At 46.8% G+C, this 23,393-nt stretch overlaps 2 protein-coding genes across 3 annotated transcripts in view; one reads left to right on the forward strand and one right to left on the reverse strand.

Moving 5' to 3' along the window:
• Window positions 1–2,490, forward strand: part of LOC139420365 (inversin-like) — a 32,062-nt gene extending 29,572 nt beyond the window's left edge. The window contains exon 19 of the mRNA XM_071170392.1: window positions 1,097–2,490. Within this exon, the coding sequence (XP_071026493.1) occupies window positions 1,097–1,203 (107 nt within the window). The 3' untranslated portion in view covers window positions 1,204–2,490. The remainder of the gene's footprint in view (window positions 1–1,096) is intronic.
• On the reverse strand, window positions 2,477–23,316 carry LOC139420372 (testis-expressed protein 10 homolog). Of its 2 annotated transcripts, none has more exons than XM_071170415.1 (17): window positions 23,180–23,316; window positions 22,684–22,924; window positions 22,424–22,611; window positions 20,076–20,402; window positions 19,770–19,985; window positions 19,317–19,563; window positions 19,120–19,232; window positions 18,516–18,772; window positions 18,290–18,425; window positions 17,991–18,160; window positions 14,004–14,181; window positions 9,144–9,232; window positions 8,879–9,012; window positions 3,878–3,958; window positions 3,620–3,804; window positions 3,267–3,477; window positions 2,477–3,094 (listed from the first exon to the last, which is right to left on the reverse strand). In XM_071170415.1, the coding sequence occupies exons 2-17, from the start codon at window positions 22,867–22,869 to the stop codon at window positions 2,984–2,986; spliced, it is 2,829 nt and encodes a 942-aa protein (XP_071026516.1). In that variant the 5' UTR covers window positions 22,870–22,924; window positions 23,180–23,316; the 3' UTR covers window positions 2,477–2,983. The 2 variants fall into 2 exon arrangements, with proteins under 2 accessions (XP_071026516.1, XP_071026507.1); XM_071170406.1 differs by having other exon boundaries at window positions 22,684–22,888; window positions 23,168–23,316.
• Window positions 23,317–23,393: the final 77 nt, after the last annotated feature.

Here is a 23,393-nt window from a genome sequence, read left to right on the forward strand (position 1 = left end):
ATCTCAGACTGGCCAATAAAAAGAAAAGATTAAGATGGTCAAAATAACACAGACAATGAACTCTGCCTAGAAGGCCAGCATCCTGGTTGCAGGTATGATTTAATGAAGTTGCCAGTTGAGGACATGTGAGGTGTCTGTTTCTCAAACTAAACACTCTAATGTACTTGTCCACTTGCTCAGTTGTGCACCAGGGCCTCCCACTCCTCTTTCTTTTCTAGTTAGAGCCAGTTTGCGCTGTTCTGTAAAGGAAGTAGTACACCGCGTTGTACCAGATCTTCAGTTTGTTGGAAATTTCTCACATGGAATAGTCTTCATTTCTCAGAACAAGAATAGACTGACGAGTTTGTTTCTTTGTTTCTGGCCATTTTGAGCCTGTAATCAAACCCACAAATGCTGATGCTCCAGATACTCAACTAGTCTAAAGAAGGCCAGTTTTATTGCTTCTTTAATCAGAACAACAGTTTTCAGCTGTGCTACCATTATTGCAAAAAGGTTTTCTAATGTTCAATTAGCCTTTTAAAACAATAAACTTGGATTAGCTAACACAACGTGCCATTGGAACACAGGAGTGATGGTTGCTGATAATGGGCCTCTGTACGCCTATGTAGATATTCCATTACAAATCAGCCTTTTCCAGCTTCAATAGTCATTTACAACATTAACAATGTCTACACTGTATTTCTGATAAAATCAATGTTATTTTAATGGACAAAGAAATCGCTTTTCTTTCAAAACAAGGACATTTCTAAGTGACCCCAAACCTTTGAACGGTAGTGTATATACTGTATTTTATACCATCTATTGCATCTTGCCTATGCCGCTCTGTCATTGCTCATCCATATATTTATATATTCTTATTCCATTCCTTTACTTATATTTGTGTGTATTAGGTAGTTGTTGTGGAATTGTTAGATTACATGTTAGTTATTGCGGAACTAGAAACACAAGCATTTCCCTACACTTGCAATAACATCTACTAACTATGTGTATGTGACCAATACAATTTGATTACGGGAATAGAGTGATGTGGATGAACTGTACAAAATCTGTTTCCTCTGTTGGCATGTTGTTTCCTTCTGTGTGTGTGTTTTTGCAGTGAGCAGTGTGGAGTGTGTGCACCTGTGTGATGCAGTGGGGCAGGCCAGGCAGTACTCCTACCACCTCAGACCCCACAGCGCTGGACAGGGCCGGGGGAAACACTGACGACTACACACACACACCCTGCATGTGTACTTCGTGGCTCAGTTGGTAGAGCATGGTGCTTCTAATGCTAAAGTACTGGGTTCGATTCCCAGGACCAGCCATATGTAAAATGTATGTACGCGTTGCTTTGGATATAGGCATCTGCTAAATGGCACACACATATATATGTGTGTTGTCTTGAAATTACTTACCCACCTTATCATGGTGGAGTTATTGGCCAGATTGTAAACAGAGCATCTATATACTGACAAGAGGTGGGCCCCAATGGTGTAACTATAGGAATATTCCTCTACAGAGGTGGGAACTCTTTAGCCAATAATGCTGATATAACGGACTTCTCAGAGATGTAATAACCTAAATATTACAAAATGTATATTAGGTCAAATAAGCCTCACGTATCAATTGGACCACCATATACAAAATCCCCAATTGGTCTGTGTCATGCTGTATTTTCAGGCAGAGTAATCCCTCTTGCATAGCCTCTTCCTCTCAGATTGTACTCTCTGTGCCCAGTATTAACCATGGAGTTCTTGGCCTGATTGTTTATACTACTGGACACAGGAAGAGAGGACAAATTTATGAGACCTCACAGGGCACAGTTAAGTCAACCAACATGGTATGTGTGCAAGATAATTTCAACCATACAGAAAATGAACACATACACACAGAGATAACCTTTCCTCCCATGTGGAGAATGAGGCAGTCTGTCAACAGCCGGTCATACAGCCAGCCCACCTGCAGACGCTGACACACACGCCTGCTTGCAGACACACATGCTTCCCGTCAGCCATAACACTTGTACTAGGTTGTAGTCAACTCTACCTCAGTATCTACCTGAGCAGGTTCCCACAGGCATGCATGCACCTCCCACTTTCCCCCCTCAGCCATAATAGTAGGTACACAGATGTACACAAGGTCATTTAGGTCCAGAGGGTACATGTGTACCTGTGCTTTCTCTGTAGGACTCTGTGGAGGGGGGTATATTTATGCATTTTATACACACTCTGTTACTCTTTAATTGTATATTATACATCACTTCCTGCCTTAAAGAGATAGTTGACTTAAAGTTAGCCAGATGTTTGTGGCACCTCATCAAGAGGAACTGTCACTTAAGATAGAAACTGCGTTTCAGTGTCGATGCTGTTCACTCTGATGCACTACTGTTGAAACACTATCAGATGTCAAGGCTTTACATTTATGAATGAATACCAACCTCAATGTTAATGTCCATGTTGTTTTTCTACTCTTTTAGAAAACTTCTCAAATAAATACATTGAGTTTCAGTGACTCCAGCTTTATTTTCTCTTTTTGTAATAAAAACAGTAATCAGTTGAGAAATCCTTTAATTCGGTCTTGGAGATGCAGTGTGTGCAGGTGTTAGTTCCAACCCAGCACTGATTCAGGTGATTAGTTAAAGAAGTATGTTAGTGCTGCACTGTAACTAAAGCCTGTACATCCTTTTATCTCTCCAGGACTAGTGGTGGCCACAATATTTAGCAATATGAAGAAGACAGATGGTTTTGGGCCAGGAATAAAAGCTGAATGAGGAGGACAGAGAGACCGATGGGGAAGACAGGATGTCAGGTTAGACCAGGGGTGTCAAACTCATTCCACAGACGACCGAGTGTCTGCAGTGAGGGGAGTTCCTTACTCATTAGTGACCATAAATCATCCATCAAGTACAAGGGTGGAGCGAAAGCCCTCAGACACTATGACCTCCGTGGGTTAGACAGTGGACAGAGAACAGTAAGACGGGCCTGTGGTTGGTTTGGGGCCTAGGTCAGTAGATGTCTCGGAGCCCCAGGTTTCCCCGATGCGTCGCCATGGTTACGCTGTAGCAGTACAGCAGGTCAGTCATCCACTGCTCCTTGGACTCACCTCGACAGTACCTCTGGAACACACACACCGTCATTAGAACCTCAGAGAACACACACCAGAGTTACGTTTTTATTCTAACATGATACTTGTTTAAGCTTCCTTACTACTGTGAGGTCCTGTATAATGTGTTGTAGTAGAGTTGCGTTTGCCAGCATGTGGTTGAGTAGTTGACTGTGTGTGTTTACCGTGAGGTCCTGTATAATGTGTTGTAGTAGAGTTGCGTTTGCCAGCATGTGGTTGCGTAGCGCTGTGTGCTGCAGCAGCAGGGACAGTATCTGGGCCAGCTGAGGCAGCTCCTCCTCACACAGGTCCCTAACTCGCAACGACTGCAGAACCAACCGCAACAGCCGGGGAATGCTGCTCAACACTGCCACACACGCGCCCCACACTGCCTCCCTGCAGGGAGAGGGAGAGAAAGGTTGGACACAATCTATACACACACACACACGCACGCACGCTCCCCACACCGCCTCCCTACAGGGAAGGATAAAGGTTACACACACAACATGACTGCACAGAGAGGTCACACACAGGCTACCTCTTGTGGTTGTTCTCTGAGGCGGTGTCCTGCTGTAGGGTCAGTAGCAGAGACAGTAGGCTGAGGCAGCAGCGGGACAGGAACCTCAGTAGAGGTTCACTGGGGAGGAAGGACAGGTCCAACAGTCTGGCCACCGCTCTCAACAACCCTGCTGCCATACTGTCTGGTACCACAGCCAGACCAGTCTGGGAGGGAGAGACACAGTTACACACACACACTCACGCACAGAGATGAGTACACACAAGTACACCATCTCACCAGGTTCTTGCAGATGCCGTTCTGCAGCACGTCAAAGCACTGTGAACGAGACCCCAGCGTCTCCAAGCAGTGGCACACTTCCTGTGGGTGGGACATAGACAGTGGTTAAGATCACTTCCTGCTGTTTTATAGGTCATATTTCACAACATTAATATCATTCATATCGGAGTGTCTCCCGAGTGGCGCAGCAGTCTGAGGCACTGCATCTCAGTAGGCTGGACACATGACATTTTTAACAATGCTTTTTCTAATAAAAACTAGTTCAATGCATCCGTGGTGGAGCCCAGTTTCATAATATTACCATATATCCCAGCTGCCTGCCGTAGTTTTGAAGTGATCACAAAAAAACAGCCCTTATTTTAGGGCATTTTTCACCCTGCCAGCTCCTATTAGTTCTATTGAACACTGTGGCACCAACTCGCCTTCCGAACGTTCTAATCCCAGTTTATTGTACTATGTCACAATGCCTGCTTTACTATTGTTGGCAATGGAGACCTGCACGCGTTGTTTATAGTTCAAATGTAAACAACTAAAAAAACTCTGAGGTCGTCCCATTGTTTACTATAGGGAAATATAGGTATGTCTGTCTATTTTGCCAAATATCTCACAATGTGTACATTTAGATTTTTTTATTTATTATCTGGACACCATTTTAATCATGAGAATCTCCTCTTTCTAATTATGTAAGGCTGGGCAGTGTATCTCGTTGTCATTAAACGCTATCCCCGAAATACCTTTTGCCCTTGGAACACCAAGCTCCCCCCATTGTTTTCCTATGGACAAGCATGCTGGTATACAGTGCCTTGCGAATTTATTCGGCCCCTTGAACTTTGTGACCTTTTGCCACATTTCAGGCTTCAAACATAAAGATATAAAACTGTATTTTTTTGTGAATAATCAACAACAAGTGGGACACAATCATGAAGTGGAACGACATTTATTGGATATTTCAAAAACTGAAAAATTGGGCGTGCAAAATTATTCAGCCCCTTTACTTTCAGTGCAGCAAACTCTCTCCAGAAGTTCAGTGAGGATCTCTGAATGATCCAATGTTGACCTAAATGACTAATGATAATAAATACAATCCACCTGTGTGTAATCAAGTCTCCGTATAAATGCACCTGCACTGTGATAGTCTCAGAGGTCCGTCAAAAGCGCAGAGAGCCTCATGAAGAACAAGGAACACACCAGGCAGGTCCGAGATACTGTTGTGAAGAAGTTTAAAGCCGGATTTGGATACAAAAAGATTTCCCAAGCTTTAAACATCCCAAGGAGCACTGTGCAAGCAATAATATTGAAATGGAAGGAGTATCAGACCACTGCAAATCTACCAAGACCTGGCCGTCCCTCTAAACTTTCAGCTCATACAAGGAGAAGACTGATCAGAGATGCAGCCAAGAGGCCCATGATCACTCTGGATGAACTGCAGAGATCTACAGCTGAGGTGGGAGACTCTGTCCATAGGACAACAATCAGTCGTATATTGCACAAATCTGGCCTTTATGGAAGAGTGGCAAGAAGAAAGCCATTTCTTAAAGATATCCATAAAAAGTGTTGTTTAAAGTTTGCCACAAGCCACCTGGGAGACACACCAAACATGTGGAAGAAGGTGCTCTGGTCAGATGAAACCAAAATTGAACTTTTTGGCAACAATGCAAAACGTTACGTTTGGCGTAAAAGCAACACAGCTCATCACCCTGAACACACCATCCCCACTGTCAAACATGGTGGTGGCAGCATCATGGTTTGGGCCTGCTTTTCTTCAGCAGGGACAGGGAAGATGGTTAAAATTGATGGGAAGATGGATGGAGCCAAATACAGGACCATTCTGGAAGAAAACCTGATGGAGTCTGCAAAAGACCTGAGACTGGGACGGAGATTTGTCTTCCAACAAGACAATGATCCAAAACATAAAGCAAAATCTACAATGGAATGGTTCAAAAAACATATCCAGGTGTTAGAATGGCCAAGTCAAAGTCCAGACCTGAATCCAATCGAGAATCTGTGGAAAGAACTGAAAACTGCTGTTCACAAATGCTCTCTATCCAACCTCACTGAGCTCGAGCTGTTTTGCAAGGAGGAATGGGAAAAAATGTCAGTCTCTCGATGTGCAAAACTGATAGAGACATACCCCAAGCGACTTACAGCTGTAATCGCAGCAAAAGGTGGCGCTACAAAGTATTAACTTAAGGGGGCTGAATAATTTTGCACGCCCAATTTTTCAGTTTTTGATATGTTAAAAAAGTTTGAAATATCCAATAAATGTCGTTCCACTTCATGATTGTGTCCCACTTGTTGTTGATTCTTCACAAAAAAATACAGTTTTATATCTTTATGTTTGAAGCCTGAAATGTGGCAAAAGGTCGCAAAGTTCAAGGGGGCCGAATACTTTCGCAAGGCACTGTATTTCGCCAAATATCTCGCAATGTGTATATTTACATTTTTTTTCAATTCGGACACCATATTAATCATGAGAATCTCCTCTCTCGAATTATGTAAGGCTGGGCAGTGTATCTCATTGTCATCAAATGCTAGACCAGAAATGGAAGTTGCAATTTTTTCCCTACTTCCTCGTTATGCAGACATAAGCACACTTGGCACCACCGAGTTGCGGATGTTAACTTTCTACACAAGTTGTTATTTTTCAGTTTCGTCCTAAGAACAGATTTTAGTGGTAAAATAAAAAGGGATACATTTTTTAATGCCATTTAGGCGAAATGGAATTCTAAGCATCACTTCAGTCAAAACAGCCTTTGCGAACATGCCATTCCATTCATTTGCTATGGGCTTGCACAAGTGTTCCAGCTTAGCCAATGTTCTTTTGCCATTTTCAGCCTTGGGTGAATTTTGACTTGTTCTATTGTCCAGCCTAATCTCAGTACAAGCGGCGTCACTACAGTCCCTGGTTCGAATCCAGGCTGTATCACATCCGGCCGTGATTGAGAGTCCCATAGGGCGGCGCACAATTGGCCCAGCATCGTCCGGGTTTGGCCCTCGTAAATAATTTGTTCTTAACCTCACCTCTCCTCCACATCCACCAGATACCTCACCTCTCCTCCACATCCACCAGATACCACTCCTCTCCTCCACATCCAACAGATACCTCTCCATCCACCAGATACATCACCTCTCCTCCACCAGATACCTCTCCTCTCCTTCACATCCACCAGATACCTCTCCTCTCCTCCACATCCCTCTCCTCCACATCCACCAGATACCTCTCCTCCACATCCACCTGATACCTCTCCTCTCCTCCACATCCACCAGATACCTCTCCTCCACATCCCTCTCCTCACCTCTCCTCCACATCCCTCTCCTCTCCTCCCCTCTCCTCCACATCCCTCTCCTCCACATCCACCAGATACCTCTCCTCCACCAGATACCTCTCCTCTCCTTCACATCCACCAGATACCTCACCTCTCCTCCACATCCCTCTCCTCCCCTCTCCTCCACATCCCTCTCCTCCACATCCACCAGATACCTCTCCTCCACCAGATACCTCTCCTCTCCTCCACATCCACCAGATACCTCTCCTCCACATCCACCAGATACCTCTCCTCTCCTCCACATCCACCAGATACCTCTCCTCTCCTCCACATCCACCAGATACCTCTCCTCTCCTCCACATCCACCAGATACCTCTCCTCTCCTCCACATCCACCAGATACCTCTCCTTCACACGCCCCTTTTCCTAGAAATGAAAGGGTTAAGCGAGGCTCAGTAATGGGAGCTGACGTGGCAGATCTGACAATCTTTTTAAACATTGTTTTATGAGCCCAAACAATCAGGAAGTGTCTGTGTGTAAGGAGGGCGAAATCCAATAGTAGTAATGGCATTATGGAGGGATGGAATTAGAGGACAAATGAAGGAGAGGTACACGTCACTCTTCTCTAATCAACATCACCGACAACCATTCATCAGACAAACCACATTACACCACACGTGCAAATGTCTACTTAGTTATTTCTATATCTAACAGATGGCCTTTCTCCACACATCCAAGAGATACATAACAAGTTGGGGCCAACAAGTACATTACAATATGTCACTGCTCGCTCACTCACACACACACACACACACACACACACACACACACACACACACACACACACACACACACACACACAACAGAGCGACAGAGGGGTTCAGGTGAGACGAGAGGGCATCACACACACTGTAGAGAGCGACAGAGGGGTACAGGTGAGACGAGAGGGCATCACACACACTGTAGAGAGCGACAGAGGGGTACAGGTGAGACGAGAGAGATGAGAAACAATGTTAAACTTTTCCTCATTAACTTCAAATCAAAAGCCAATTTGTCATTATGTTCTATTGAAATGAGGTGTGTTCAATGTGTTAGAATATGTGTGTGAACCAGCCCCCAGACCTGTGTGCACCTGTTGGCATTCTCTCCTCCATTAAAAACAATCCTGTCTCATTAGTGGAATCAGAGCAGACATGGTCCGTCCCCTAATCCTGTCCCCCCTGCCCCCCCAACCCTCAGTCTGATTGACTCAGACATGAGATGACCAGGATCTCAGGCTCTAATTGAAGAGCTGAATTAGTGATTATAGCCCCCCCCCCCCCCACACACCTCTTGCTTCGGGGCACGTTTCCTTTAACAGGAAATACCGAGCACAAATGTCACACTCCCCGCATGCCACAGGCTCTCATTAGCATTTCTACATTTCCACAGTGCCCGATAACCACGCAGACACAGCCTGCGCAACGCGATAAAGGTTCCCCTCTCGGCCAGCGTGGCCAGATAAAGCATCCCCCCTCTGAGCCCTGTGTGTGACACCAGGGGGAACTAAATAACTGACAGTGTCCAGAACACCTCTCACAGGTACACTACACTGGCAGAAGTGCTCAGTCTCCATCTCGGTCGCTGTCTTTCTCTTTTCACATTTTACACTCCATCTAGACCTCTCATTCATCGTCTCTGTCACAACAGTCACTTATAAAGCCCTGCTAGGTGTTCTGAGTCAGGTGTGTCCTGACCTCCACCACGTCCCAGTGGTGTGTGAATTGCTCCAGGGGGGTGGGGTAGAGGCTGAGGGGGGAGAGGGGAGAGGGAGGGAGCACGCTCTCATCCCCAGCCTCCTGCAGGGTGGCCAGCTCATCAGACGAAAACCCTGAAAGAGAGAAAGATTGGTAAGTTTTCTTGGTAAGTTTTCTTGGAGTGTACTTCTTCAAGAACCTGAAGATTCATCACATCTGTTGACCAGATACCAGTGAGACAGGAAATGTGAGGGCGGAACCTGACCTGTGAGGGTGGAGAACAGGAAGCTGATGTAGTCAACATCACGCAGGGTCGCGTCCTGAGACCCTACTGACCAGCCACTCAAAGAGGACCTGAAACGCACACAGGTTACAATGGAGTGAGAGAGGACAGTCTGGAGTGTTGGTGGAGTGAGAGAGGACAGTCTGGAGTGTTGGTGGAGTGAGAGAGGACAGTCTGGAGTGTTGGTGGAGTGAGAGAGGACAGTCTGGAGTTTTGGTGGAGTGAGAGAGGACAGTCTGGAGTTTTGGTGGAGTGAGAGAGGACAGTCTGGAGTTTTGGTGGAGTGAGAGAGGACAGTCTGGAGTGTTGGTGGAGTGAGAGAGGACAGTCTGGAGTGTTGGTGGAGTGAGAGAGGACAGTCTGGAGTGTTGGTGGAGTGAGAGAGGACGGTCTGGAGTGTTGGTGGAGTGAGAGAGGACAGTCTGGAGTGTTGGTGGAGTGAGAGAGGACGGTCTGGAGTGTTGTTGGAGTGAGAGAGGACAGTCTGGAGTGTTGGTGGAGTGAGAGAGGACAGTCTGGAGTGTTGGTGGAGTGAGAGAGGACAGTCTGGAGTGTTGGTGGAGTGAAAGAGGACAGTCTGGAGTGTTGGTGGAGTGAGAGAGGACAGTCTGGAGTGTTGGTGGAGTGAGAGAGGACGGTCTGGAGTGTTGGTGGAGTGAGAGAGGACAGTCTGGAGTGTTGGTGGAGTGAGAGAGGACGGTCTGGAGTGTTGGTGGAGTGAGAGAGGACAGTCTGGAGTGTTGGTGGAGTGAGAGAGGACAGTCTGGAGTGTTGGTGGAGTGAGAGAGGACGGTCTGGAGTGTTGGTGGAGTGAGAGAGGACGGTCTGGAGTGTTGGTGGAGTGAGAGAGGACAGTCTGGAGTGTTGGTGGAGTGAGAGAGGACGGTCTGGAGTGTTGGTGGAGTGAGAGAGGACAGTCTGGAGTGTTGGTGGAGTGAGAGAGGACAGTCTGGAGTGTTGGTGGAGTGAGAGAGGACAGTCTGGAGTGTTGGTGGAGTGAAAGAGGACAGTCTGGAGTGTTGGTGGAGTGAGAGAGGACAGTCTGGAGTGTTGGTGGAGTGAGAGAGGACGGTCTGGAGTGTTGGTGGAGTGAGAGAGGACAGTCTGGAGTGTTGGTGGAGTGAGAGAGGACGGTCTGGAGTGTTGGTGGAGTGAGAGAGGACAGTCTGGAGTGTTGGTGGAGTGAGAGAGGACAGTCTGGAGTGTTGGTGGAGTGAGAGAGGACGGTCTGGAGTGTTGGTGGAGTGAGAGAGGACGGTCTGGAGTGTTGGTGGAGTGAGAGAGGACAGTCTGGAGTGTTGGTGGAGTGAGAGAGGACAGTCTGGAGTGTTGGTGGAGTGAGAGAGGACAGTCTGGAGTTTTGGTGGAGTGAGAGAGGACAGTCTGGAGTGTTGGTGGAGTGAGAGAGGACAGTCTGGAGTGTTGGTGGAGTGAGAGGACAGTCTGGAGTGTTGGTGGAGTGAGAGAGGACAGTCTGGAGTGTTGGTGGAGTGAGAGAGGACGGTCTGGAGTGTTGGTGGAGTGAGAGGACAGTCTGGAGTGTTGGTGGAGTGAGAGAGGACGGTCTGGAGTGTTGGTGGAGTGAGAGAGGACGGTCTGGAGTGTTGGTGGAGTGAGAGAGGACGGTCTGGAGTGTTGGTGGAGTGAGAGAGGACGGTCTGGAGTGTTGGTGGAGTGAGAGAGGACGGTCTGGAGTGTTGGTGGAGTGAGAGAGGACAGTCTGGAGTGTTGGTGGAGTGAGAGAGGACAGTCTGGAGTGTTGGTGGAGTGAGAGAGGACAGTCTGGAGTGTTGGTGGAGTGAGAGAGGACAGTCTGGAGTGTTGGTGGAGTGAGAGAGGACGGTCTGGAGTGTTGGTGGAGTGAGAGAGGACAGTCTGGAGTGTTGGTGGAGTGAGAGAGGACAGTCTGGAGTGTTGGTGGAGTGAGAGAGGACAGTCTGGAGTGTTGGTGGAGTGAGAGAGGACAGTCTGGAGTGTTGGTGGAGTGAGAGAGGACAGTCTGGAGTGTTGGTGGAGTGAGAGAGGACAGTCTGGAGTGTTGGTGGAGTGAGAGAGGACAGTCTGGAGTGTTGGTGGAGTGAGAGAGGACAGTCTGGAGTGTTGGTGGAGTGAGAGAGGACAGTCTGGAGTGTTGGTGGAGTGAGAGAGGACAGTCTGGAGTGTTGGTGGAGTGAGAGAGGACAGTCTGGAGTGTTGGTGGAGTGAGAGAGGACAGTCTGGAGTGTTGGTGGAGTGAGAGAGGACAGTCTGGAGTGTTGGTGGAGTGAGAGGACAGTCTGGAGTGTTGGTGGAGTGAGAGAGGACAGTCTGGAGTGTTGGTGGAGTGAGAGAGGACGGTCTGGAGTGTTGGTGGAGTGAGAGAGGACAGTCTGGAGTGTTGGTGGAGTGAGAGAGGACGGTCTGGAGTGTTGGTGGAGTGAGAGAGGACAGTCTGGAGTGTTGGTGGAGTGAGAGAGGACAGTCTGGAGTGTTGGTGGAGTGAGAGAGGACAGTCTGGAGTGTTGGTGGAGTGGAGCCCCAACCCCTAGTCTCTACACACGCGCACACTGCCCCTACCCCTAGTCAGGTGTGTGTGTGTGTAACACTACCCCAGAGAAACACTGGGTGTCTCACAAATACACACACACTTGCTGGCGATGAACACTGATGACATCATAGCGTTATGCAAGGCTGGATGCGTGTGAGGCAAACCACAGCATGACCAAACAGCAGAACATTGCTCACACACAACAGCACACTAAAGGACCAACACTGCCATGTAAAGGTCCAGATCAAGGGCCATCAGCGTCAGGCCTTGTTATAAACCATGAGCAGTACAGGTGCATCAAAGCTGGGACCGAGAGACTGAAAAACAGCTTCTATCTCAAGGCCATCAGACTGTTAAACAGCCACCACTAACATTGAGTGGCTGCTGCCAACACACTGACACTGACTCAACTCCAGCCACTTTAATAATGGGAATTGATGGGAAATGATGTAAATATATCACTAGCCACTTTAAACAATGCTACCTTATATAATGTTACTTACCCTACATTATTCATCTCATTTGCATACGTATATACTGTACTCTATATCATCGACTGTATCCTTATGTAATACATGTATCACTAGCCACTTTAACTATGCCACTTTGTTTACATACTCATCTCATATGTATATACTGTACTCGATACCATCTACTGTATCTTGCCTATGCTGCTCTGTACCATCACTCATTCATATATCCTTATGTACATATTCTTTATCCCCTTCCACTGTGTACAAGACAGTAGTTTTGGAATTGTTAGTTAGATTACTTGTTGGTTATTACTGCATTGTCGGAACTAGAAGCACAAGCATTTCGCTACACTCGCATTAACATCTGCTAACCATGTGTATGTGACAAATAAAATTTGATTTGATTTGATTTGAGCTCATGACACCGATCTTGTGCCACAACCCTCGACGTGCCTTAATTGGTTGATTGTTTGATTCCATTAAGCTGGCGAACCATCGGTCTGCTGTCTCCCCTCTCTAACCAGGAATGACTGACGGCTCTCTCTCACACACACTTTTATGAATTGAAAATTCTATTCAGAACATTTTTAAGTGAAAGAGAAACGATGTCAAACCGTAAAGGCCACGTGATGTTGGTCTGCCCTGGATATCATCTAGATGTTTTGAGGATGAAACCGTAAAGGCCACGTGATGTTGGTCTGCCCTGGATATCATCTAGATGTTTTGAGGATGAAACCGTAAAGGCCACGTGATGTTGGTCTGCCCTGGATATCATCTAGATGTTTTGAGGATGAAACCGTAAAGGCCACGTGATGTTGGTCTGCCCTGGATATCATCTAGATGTTTTGAGGATGAAACCGTAAAGGCCACGTGATGTTGGTCTGCCCTGGATATCATCTAGATGTTTTGAGGATGAAACCGTAAAGGCCACGTGATGTTGGTCTGCCATGGATATCATCTAGATGTTTTGAGGATGAAACCGTAAAGGCCACGTGATGTTGGTCTGCCCTGGATATCATCTAGATGTTTTGAGGATGAAACCGTAAAGGCCACGTGATGTTGGTCTGCCCTGGATATCATCTAGATGTTTTGAGGATGAAACCGTAAAGGCCACGTGATGTTGGTCTGCCCTGGATATCATCTAGATGTTTTGAGGATGAAACCGTAAAGGCCACGTGATGTTGGTCTGCCCTGGATATCATCTAGATGTTTTGAGGATGAAACCGTAAAGGCCACGTGATGTTGGTCTGCCCTGGATATCATCTAGATGTTTTGAGGATGAAACCGTAAAGGCCACGTGATGTTGGTCTGCCCTGGATATCATCTAGATGTTTTGAGGATGAAACCGTAAAGGCCACGTGATGTTGGTCTGCCCTGGATATCATCTAGATGTTTTGAGGATGAAACCGTAAAGGCCATGTGATGTTGGTCTGCCCTGGATATCATCTAGATGTTTTGAGGATGAAACCGTAACGGCCACGTGATGTTGGTCTGCCCTGGATATCATCTAGATGTTTTGAGGATGAAACCGTAAAGGCCATGTGATGTTGGTCTGCCCTGGATATCATCTAGATGTTTTGAGGATGAAACCGTAAAGGCCACGTGATGTTGGTCTGCCCTGGATATCATCTAGATGTTTTGAGGATGAAACCGTAAAGGCCACGTGATGTTGGTCTGCCCTGGATATCATCTAGATGTTTTGAGGATGAAACCTCAGCAGTTAAACGTTGTTTAAGTTTAAACCACATGACTCTCACATTTCTTTGACACAGGGATCATGTAAGAACATTGGGTTAGTGACAGAGTTTCTGACCTGTAGCTTTGGGAGGTTGCTGGGGTTACCTGAGGTGTATGATGCGTATGAGGGAGGCAGCCAGGCCGGCAGAGACGCGTCCCGCAGTGCAGCAGCGACTCAGATTGGCCAACAGACCCTGTGACATCACAGGCAGGAAGTAGAGTAGCTGGACCAATCGCTGCTGAGACTCAGCCGGTAACAATACCACACTGCCCTCCTGTGGGTCTACACACACACACACACACGTCAATATACAAACTCTACAACAGTGGTTCTCAACTGGTTGTCTCAGGACTCATATTGAACCAGGTTGTCAGTCTTGACCCAATATTCACATCAAGAAAAATAATAGTCAGAATACAATTTGTAAAACTATTTGTAATTCTATATTGATATTAAATGTAGCAATTATATGACAAGGGAACAACATTCCCACCTCTTTCATTCTCAATAATGACATTTTGCCCATATTCTTGATTAAGAACTTAAATAAACTCACTGGTTTGAGACCACAAAATCAACAAAAAGGCTGCTTTTCCAGAGATTAAATGATTTAGACATGTACATTTATTATCAACTCTATACACTTTCTACCTTGTTAAAGCCATTAAAGTTCAAACTGTAGTATTTTTTCACCAGTTTGGCTGCTCATACACTATAGCAGAGGAGGGCAACTACAGCTCATACACTATAGCAGAGGAGGGCAACTACAGCTCATACACTATAGCAGAGGAGGGCAACTAGAGCTCATACACTATAGCAGAGGGGGGCAACTAGAGCTCATACACTATAGCAGAGGAGGGCAACTACAGCTCATACACTATAGCAGAGGAGGGCAACTACAGCTCATACATTATAGCAGAGGAGGGCAACTACAGCTCATACACTATAGCAGAGGAGGGCAACTACAGCTCATACACTATAGCAGAGGAGGGCAACTACAGCTCATACACTATAGCAGAGGAGGGCAACTACAGCTCATACACTATAGCAAAGGAGGGTAACTACAGCTCATACACTATAGCAGAGGAGGGCAACTACAGCTCATACACTATAGCAGAGGAGGGCAACTACAGCTCATACACTATAGCAGAGGAGGGCAACTACAGATCATACACTATAGCAGAGGAGGGCAATTACAGCTCATACACTATAGCAGAGGAGGGTAACTACAGCTCATACACTATAGAAGAGGAGGGCAACTACAGCTCATACACTATAGCAGAGGAGGGAAACTGTGGTCCTGTCGAACTTTAGCTCCTGTCCAACACACCCCATCATTAGAGTCACCTGTAACCATCAAGCCCTTGATGAGCTGAATCTGGTGTGTTAGTGCTGGAACAAAAGCTTGCACTCCTGTACCATGGGGTTGTAAACACACACACCGTACCTAGCAACAAGAAGCCAATTGTGACATAAAGAGTGAATGGACTATCCATCACCAGTTTATGGTCTAAGAAAGAAAATCATCAAACAGACAGATAAAGAGAGAGATAAAGAGAGAGAGCTAGAGAGATAAAGGGAGAGAGATAAAGAGAGAGTAGTAATGATCAGATAGTCTGTATTATGTTATGTTGGCTGCTGACGCACATTGCTGATGTCACAGACCATTCAGACAAACAGAGTCTTGTGATGGTGAATCGCCCACTCCGTCTTCCCTAGGGCCTTTAATCATAACACAAACCCCCTCACCCTCCCCAGTTCGGTCTTCCCTAGGGCCTTTAATCATAACACAAACCCCCTCACCCTCACCAGTTCTGTCTTCCCTAGGGCCTTTAATCATAACACAAACCCCTCACCCTCCCCAGTTCTGTCTTCTCTGGGGCCTTTAAATCATAACACAAACGCCCTCACCCTCCCCAGTTCGGTCTTCCCTAGGGCCTTTAATCATAACACAAACCCCCTCACCCTCCCCAGTTCTGTCTTCCCTAGGGCCTTTAATCATAACACAAACCCCATCACCCTCCCCAGTTCTGTCTTCCCTAGGGCCTTTAATCATAACACAAACCCCCTCACCAGTTCTGTCTTCCCTAGGGCCTTTAATCATAACACAAACCCCCTCACCCTCCCCAGTTCTGTCTTCCCTAGGGACTTTAATCATAACACAAACCCCCTCACCCTCACCAGTTCTGTCTTCCCTAGGGCCTTTAATCATAACACAAACCCCCTCACCAGTTCTGACTTCCCTAGGGCCTTTAATCATAACACAAACCCCCTCACCAGTTCGGTCTTCCCTAGGGCCTTTAATCATAACACAAACCCCCCCACCCTCCCCAGTTCTGTCTTCTCTGGGGCCTTTAAATCATAACACAAACCCCCTCACCCTCCCCAGTTCGGTCTTCCCTAGGGCCTTTAATCATAACACAAACCCCCTCACCCTCCCCAGTTCTGTCTTCCCTAGGGCCTTTAATCATAACACAAACCCCCTCACAAGTTCTGTCTTCCCTAGGGCCTTTAATCATAACACAAACCCCCTCACCCTCCCCAGTTCTGTCTTCCCTAGGGCCTTTAATCATAACACAAACCCCCTCACCCTCCCCAGTTCTGTCTTCCCTAGGGCCTTTAATCATAACACAAACCCCCTCCCCCTCCCCAGTTCTGTCATCCCTAGGGCCTTTAATCATAACACAAACCCCCTCACCAGTTCTGTCTTCCCTAGGGCCTTTAATCATAACACAAACCCCCTCACCCTCACCAGTTCTGTCTTCCCTAGGGCCTTTAATCATAACACAAACCCCTCACCCTCACCAGTTCTGTCTTCCCTAGGGCCTTTTATCATAACACAAACCCCCTCACCAGTTCGGTCTTCCCTAGGGCCTTTAATCATAACACAAACCCCCTCACCAGATCTGTCTTCCCTAGGGCCTTTAATCATAACACAAACCCCCTCACCCTCACCAGTTCTGTCTTCCCTAGGGCCTTTAATCATAACACAAACCCCCTCACCCTCCCCAGTTCTGTCTTCTCTGGGGCCTTTAATCATAACACAAACCCCCTCACCCTCCCCAGTTCTGTCTTCTCTGGGGCCTTTAATCATAACACAAACCCCCTCACCCTCCCCAGTTCTGTCTTCTCTGGGGCCTTTAATCATAACACAAACCCCCTCACCCTCCCCAGTTCTGTCTTCTCTGGGGCCTTTAATCATAACACAAACCCCCTCACCCTCCCCAGTTCTGTCTTCTCTGGGGCCTTTAATCATAACACAAACCCCCTCACCCTCCCCAGTTCTGTCTTCTCTGGGGCCTTTAATCATAACACAAACCCCCTCACCCTCACCAGTTTTGTCTTCCCTAGGGCCTTTAATCATAACACAAACCCCCTCACCAGTTATGTCTTCCCTAGGGCCTTTAATCATAACACAAACCCCCTCACCAGTTCTGTCTTCCCTAGGGCCTTTAATCATAACCCAAACCCCCTCACCAGTTCTGTCTTTCCTAGGGCCTTTAATCATAACCCAAACCCCCTCACTCTCCCCAGTTCTATCTTCCCTAGGGCCTTTAATCATAACATAAACCCCCTCACCAGATCTGTCTTCCCTAGGGCCTTTAATCATAACACAAACCCCCTCACCAGTTCTGTCTTAGCTTATATTACAACATAGGTGCCCTCCACCACCCACAACCTACACTCCTTTTAACTGATAGTTCTCCAACCTTTGTCTCTAGCTTGTAACAACATGCTCCCCTCTCTCTCCTGCTATGGAGTTCAGATGGACCTTTACTGCCCCCCAGTGGAGAAACATAGAAAACAACTCCAAAAGGTACATTGTCATTTAGGTATTTTCTAGTATGGCCATTTAGTGACTACCTGTTTAGTACCGATCTGCCCGACTGTTATAAGTGGAGCTTCACATGTGTGTTTTTTAATGTTATATATACACCGTAGAGCCTGCATACAGGTATGTGTGTGTGTATTCACCGTAGAGCCTGCATACAGGTATGTGTGTGTGTATTCACCGTAGAGCCTGCATACAGGTGTGTGTGTGTGTGTATTCACCGTAGAGCCTGCATACAGGTATGTGTGTGTGTATTCACCGTAGAGCCTGCATGCATGCGTGTGTAGGGAGTTCAGCAGGGCCTTGTTCCCGCGGGAGGCAGCAGCCTGGATGGAGAGCAGGAGCCTGTCTGAGAGGGCAGGGTTACGGTGGCCCAGCTGGGACAACTGGAGCGGTAGAGCAGCCAGCCACCGAGACAACACTCTACTCCTGAAGGGGGAGACCGAAGAGGAAGAAAGACATTTAGGAGCAGAGTAGTCTACCCTGCAGACTTGGTTATGCCTACATTATTCTTTGGTTATTTGGTACAGTAAACACTAGAACGTGTGTGTGTGTTACCTGGCGATGTGTGTGTGGTTGTGTTCCTGTAGGTACAGTCTGCTGTAGAAGGAAAGTAGCAGTGTTCTGGTCTGCAGATTCAGGTTCATCTGCTGGTACTGAACATACACCGCCTGTAACAGATCCTCCGTCACCGCTACACACACCACCGGTTAGGACGCCAGACATGTGAAAACCATTTAAGATTAACTCATAACTGCACCCTTGAAAGCCCACACAGTCTTACCCCTGCTGCGTTGTGTGATGACCATTCTCCAGACAGTCTCCAGGAGTGTATGTAGGTGTCTTTGGCTCAGCTTGGCCCCACTGGACAGAGTCTCTTGGACAAACCCTCTCAGAGGCATCAGCCACTCAGCATCGGGCTCCTGGGCTTGCCTCTCCCTCTGGCTGAGGGTAACCATGGAAACCATGACCTGGCAGAGCAGCACGTTCAGAGCCAAGGGTTCCACTGTCTGCCCTGGGATTGTAGTGGACTGCTTACTCCTGAAACACCACACCCAAACACACATACTTTTAATTATGTCCCCCCCAGTAATTTTGTTCTGATATTATACATCATAATTGGTAATAGCTCAAACTGTTCAATGGTTAGACCACATTTTTAGGAAGAAAACAGAAACCACGGTTTGTCCTAACCGCTAATAGCTGAAATTGAACCGTGGTTCTACGACTAAGCAGAGCATTCAGTTGACTATAGACCAGATGTTTTTCCCCCCAGAGTTTCTCTCACGACCCCATTTTCAAATCAGGCCTCACATATGGGGTAGCGACCCCTAGTTTGGGAAACGCTGGAGTACCTACACATACACCATGGGCCCTAACCACCTCACCTCTTGGGGTCTGTCTTCCGCCTTTGTTTAGGGGTGTCCAGATTTCCATAGGGGAAGTTCTTCATGAAGTGCTGCTTAAAATCCCCCAGGTACTCACTGCGAAACCACACATCCTAAACACACAAACACCAGTGTTAATAGAACAGAGGTAACCACACATGTTACACTGAGAGAGAAGACCTGTGTGTGTGTGTTACCAGTGTATCCTGGTATTCTCTCTGTGGCGCCAGCTTGCGTAGCAGCTGTAGTATGGAGAGGACCTGGTACATCAGTGACATGGCGTCGGGGGTGAGGAGATGAGCACTGTCAGTCTTGCTCCGGTCGCTGGCACTAGCCTCTACCCAGACGTCTAGTAGAAGGGGCACCAGGGTGGAGGCAAAGCCCCGTACAGCCTCCCCTGTGCCCAGCCCCTCACTCACCCCAGCCCCAGGCTCAGTCTCCGGCCTACAAATACAGTGGAGGAAAGGGACAGATGATGAGCAGGACAGGAGAGTGAGTCAGCAGAGTGTGTGTGTGTGTGTATATGCTTGTTAATGAAGTGTGTGTGTGTGTATATGCTTGTTAATGAAGTGTGTGTGTGTATATGCTTTTTAATGAAGTGTGTGTGTGTATATGCTTTTTAATGAAGTGTGTGTCTGTGATGTGCGTACCTGAGTTTGAAGGTGGAATGCGGAGTGGGCATGGCTCCTGAATGTTCAAACACCTGAAATCCACCTTTTCTGTAGGTAAGCTCCTCCCAGTTGAGCTCCAAAGGTGCGTTAGCTCCTCCTTGTCCATTCAAAACACTGAACATGTCACCTGAGACACATGCAACCCCCTCCTCCGCTCGCCTCTCCTCAACTACCGCCTGAAGAAAACGCCCCAGTCTGGAAAACACAATAACACAAAGGTCACGCCAGAAAAATACATGTACACACCAATAGGACACTGCTAACTCATTGCAAGTGTATGAATACCTGAGCAGCACTGTGAGTCTCCACTGCTGACCAGTCACGTTCCTGTTAGGGTTGACTGACAGGGCCCAGCTCCTCCCCTTCCCCTCCTGCCCCTTCCTTGTCCCGCCCCCAGTACTTCTGTGTGAGATCAGCTCCAGGAAGTTGGTGAGCAACAGGGCGGGACGAGCGGCCAGCAGGGCAGGATAGTGGTCCAGCAAAACGTCGAGGACTTTCAGGGCATCCTCTTGGATACCCGTCTCGATGTGGGTCATGGCACAGGAGAGGTGGGCAGAGAGGAGAGGGAAGAATGGAGACGTCCGCTCCGCTGGCACACTCTGGGCTATGAACCTGGGCAGAGCACGGAGAGGGTAGAGGTTAAAGGTTAGGGAGGTGCACTAGTAGAAGAATTGGTATTAAGGCATTTCTCCAAGGACTGTGCTGCTCTCAAGTGGTGTATGGTTTTGTGGGGGTTGGAGAACAGACACTGTGGATACTGTGTTAACAAACCTCCAAATGAGCTTCAATGCCATACAACACTCCTTTCGTTGCCTCCAACTGCTCTTAAACGCTAGTAAAACTAAATGCATGCTCTTCAACCGATCGCTGCCCGCACCAGCCCGCCCGACCAGCATCACTACTCTGGACGGTTCTGACTTAGAATATGTGGACAACTACAAATACCTAGGTGTCTGGTTAGACTGTAAACTCTCCTTCCAGACTCATATTAAACATCTCCAATCCAAAATTAAATCTAGAATGTGCTTCCTATTTCACAACAAAGCCTCCTTCACTCGTGCTGCCAAACATACCCTCGTAAAACTGACTATCCTACCGATCCTCGACAATGTCATTTACAAAATAGCCTCCAACACTCTACACAGCAAACCGGATGCAGTCTATCACAGTGCCATCCGTTTTGTCACCAAAGCCCCATATACCACCCACCACTGCGACCTGTATGCTCTCGTCGTATGGCCCTCGCTTCATATTCGTTGCCAGACCCACTGGCTCCAGGTCATCTATAAGTCTTTGCTAGGTAAAGCTTTGCCTTATCTCAGCTCGCTGGTCACCATAGCAGCACCCACTCGTAGCACACGCTCCAGCAGGTATATCTCACTGGTCACCCCCAAAGCCAACACCTCCGTTGGCTGCCTTTCCTTCCAGTTCTCTGCTGCCAATGACTGGAACGTTCTGCAAAAATCACTGAAGCTGGAGACTCATATCTCCCTCTCTAACTTTAAGCACCAGCTGTCAGAGCAGCTCGCAGATCACTGCACCTGTACATAGCCCATCTGTAAATAGTCCATCCAACTACCTCATCCCCATACTGCTATTTATTTTGCTCCTTTGCACCCCAGTATCTCTACTTGCACACTCATATTCTGCACATCTATCATTCCAGTGTTTAATTGCTATATTGTAATTATTTCGCCACTATGGCCTATTTATTGCCTTACCTCCTTACTCCATTTGCACACACTGTATATAGATTTTTATATTGTTATTGACTGTACTTTTGTTTATCCTATGTGTAACTCTGTGTTATTGTTTTTGTCACACTGCTTTATTTTGGCCAGGTCGCAGTTGTAAATGAGAACTTGTTCTCAACTGATCTACCTGGTTAAAACTTCTTATGGCTGCAGGATTGAGTAGCTTGGATGAAAAGGTGCCAAGTTATTTCTGACTTCTGTTGACTCCAACATGGCGGATATATGTATTTGTTCTCTGCGCGCTGTTCCCAGATTATAGCATGGTTTGCTTTTTCCGTAAAGCTTTTTTGAAATCTGACACAGCGGTTACATTAAGGAGAAGTATATCTTTAATTCCATGCATAACGCTTGTAAATTGTTGTGGCTCTCTGCAAATTCACCAGATGTTTTTGGAACTACTGAACATAACGCGCCCAATGTATACTGAGATTTTTTTATATAAATATGAACTTTACCGAACAAAACATACATGTATTGTGTAACATGAAGTCCTATGAGTGTCATCTGATGAAGATCATCAAAGGTTAATTATTAATTTTATCTCTCTTTGGCTGGAAAAATGGCTGTGTTCTTCTGTGGCTTGGCTCTGACCTAACATAATCGTTTGTGGTGCTTTTGCTGTAAAGCCTATTTGAAATCGGACACTTTGGTGGGGTTAACAACAAGATTACCTTTAAAATGGTATAAGATACATGTATGCTTGAGGAATTTTAATTATGAGATTTCTGTTGTTTTGAATTTGGCGCCCTGCACTTTCACTGGCTGTTATATCGATCCCGTTAACGGGATTGCAGCCCTAATAAGTTATTAAATAAAGGTTTTTATTTTTTTTAAACCTGAAGACAAATTCCCACTGTCATAACAAAATGCTTTTCTAACCTGAGCAGGCGTGTGGCAGACATCCGTACATTCGGGTCCTTGTCTGTGAAGACGGCAGCAGCCTCGCTGAGCAGACTGGAGAGGTGTTGGTCTAACTCTGAGGGGTGAAGGGTCAGCAGCTCCCTCAGTCCCACAAGAGCTCCCTGTTTCACTGTACCACTGTAGTGATGCAGCTGGGACAACAGGTCCTAGAGGAGGGGAGGCACACAGCATAAGGTACAGTAGAGGAGTGAGTGTGTTTGTGTGTCTGTGTTACCTACCTTGATGTTGAGCTTCCGGTGTGTGGTGGGTGCATTAGCATCTTTCTTCAGCTGTTCAGTTAGGTTTATTCCCTTGGTGCGGAAGTTGATGTTGGTGGCGTTGTCAGCTTTAGGCTTGGTCTTCCCCACCTTCAGCTTGACCTTCTGAAAGTCATCCTGCCTCTTCTTCTTCTTGCACTTGGTCATCTCTGCAGGATAGGACTATCTGTGGAGGGGAACATCTTAAATTGCAACCAATTCTCTAATATAGTGCACTACTTCTGTTCTGACCAGAGCCAAACAGGGTTGATGTTGATAAAGTGGTTCTCTATGGGGTATATGATGCCATTTGACACAATAACAAAGTGTGTGCTAGTGATGGACCAGGAGGAGACCACAATCACAGTGGGCAGTGCATTTGCAAGCTATCGGCTCTTACACGGAATCTATGAGCAGTAAACCCAGAATAATTGATTGCGTTTTGAAACGTAATAATAATACCCACGTGTGTTGACACTGTCAGAAATAATTGTGCATGCAGTAGCGTTCCCGCGCCGAATGTAGCTTTTGAAGACTGTCAATCAGTAAAATCAAGCTCGTGTTGTTTCTTCACAAACATGGGCCTTTCTCTTTGATACGACAACCAGCTAAGCTGTCTTCACATTTGCCTGCAACATTTGTTTGTTTTTTTCCTGTTCTCAATTTCACGTCTACATATATCAGTGTTTTAT

The sequence above is a fragment of the Oncorhynchus clarkii genome, chromosome 2 (genome assembly GCF_045791955.1).
Source record: "Oncorhynchus clarkii lewisi isolate Uvic-CL-2024 chromosome 2, UVic_Ocla_1.0, whole genome shotgun sequence".
Taxonomy (NCBI): Eukaryota; Metazoa; Chordata; class Actinopteri; order Salmoniformes; family Salmonidae; genus Oncorhynchus; species Oncorhynchus clarkii.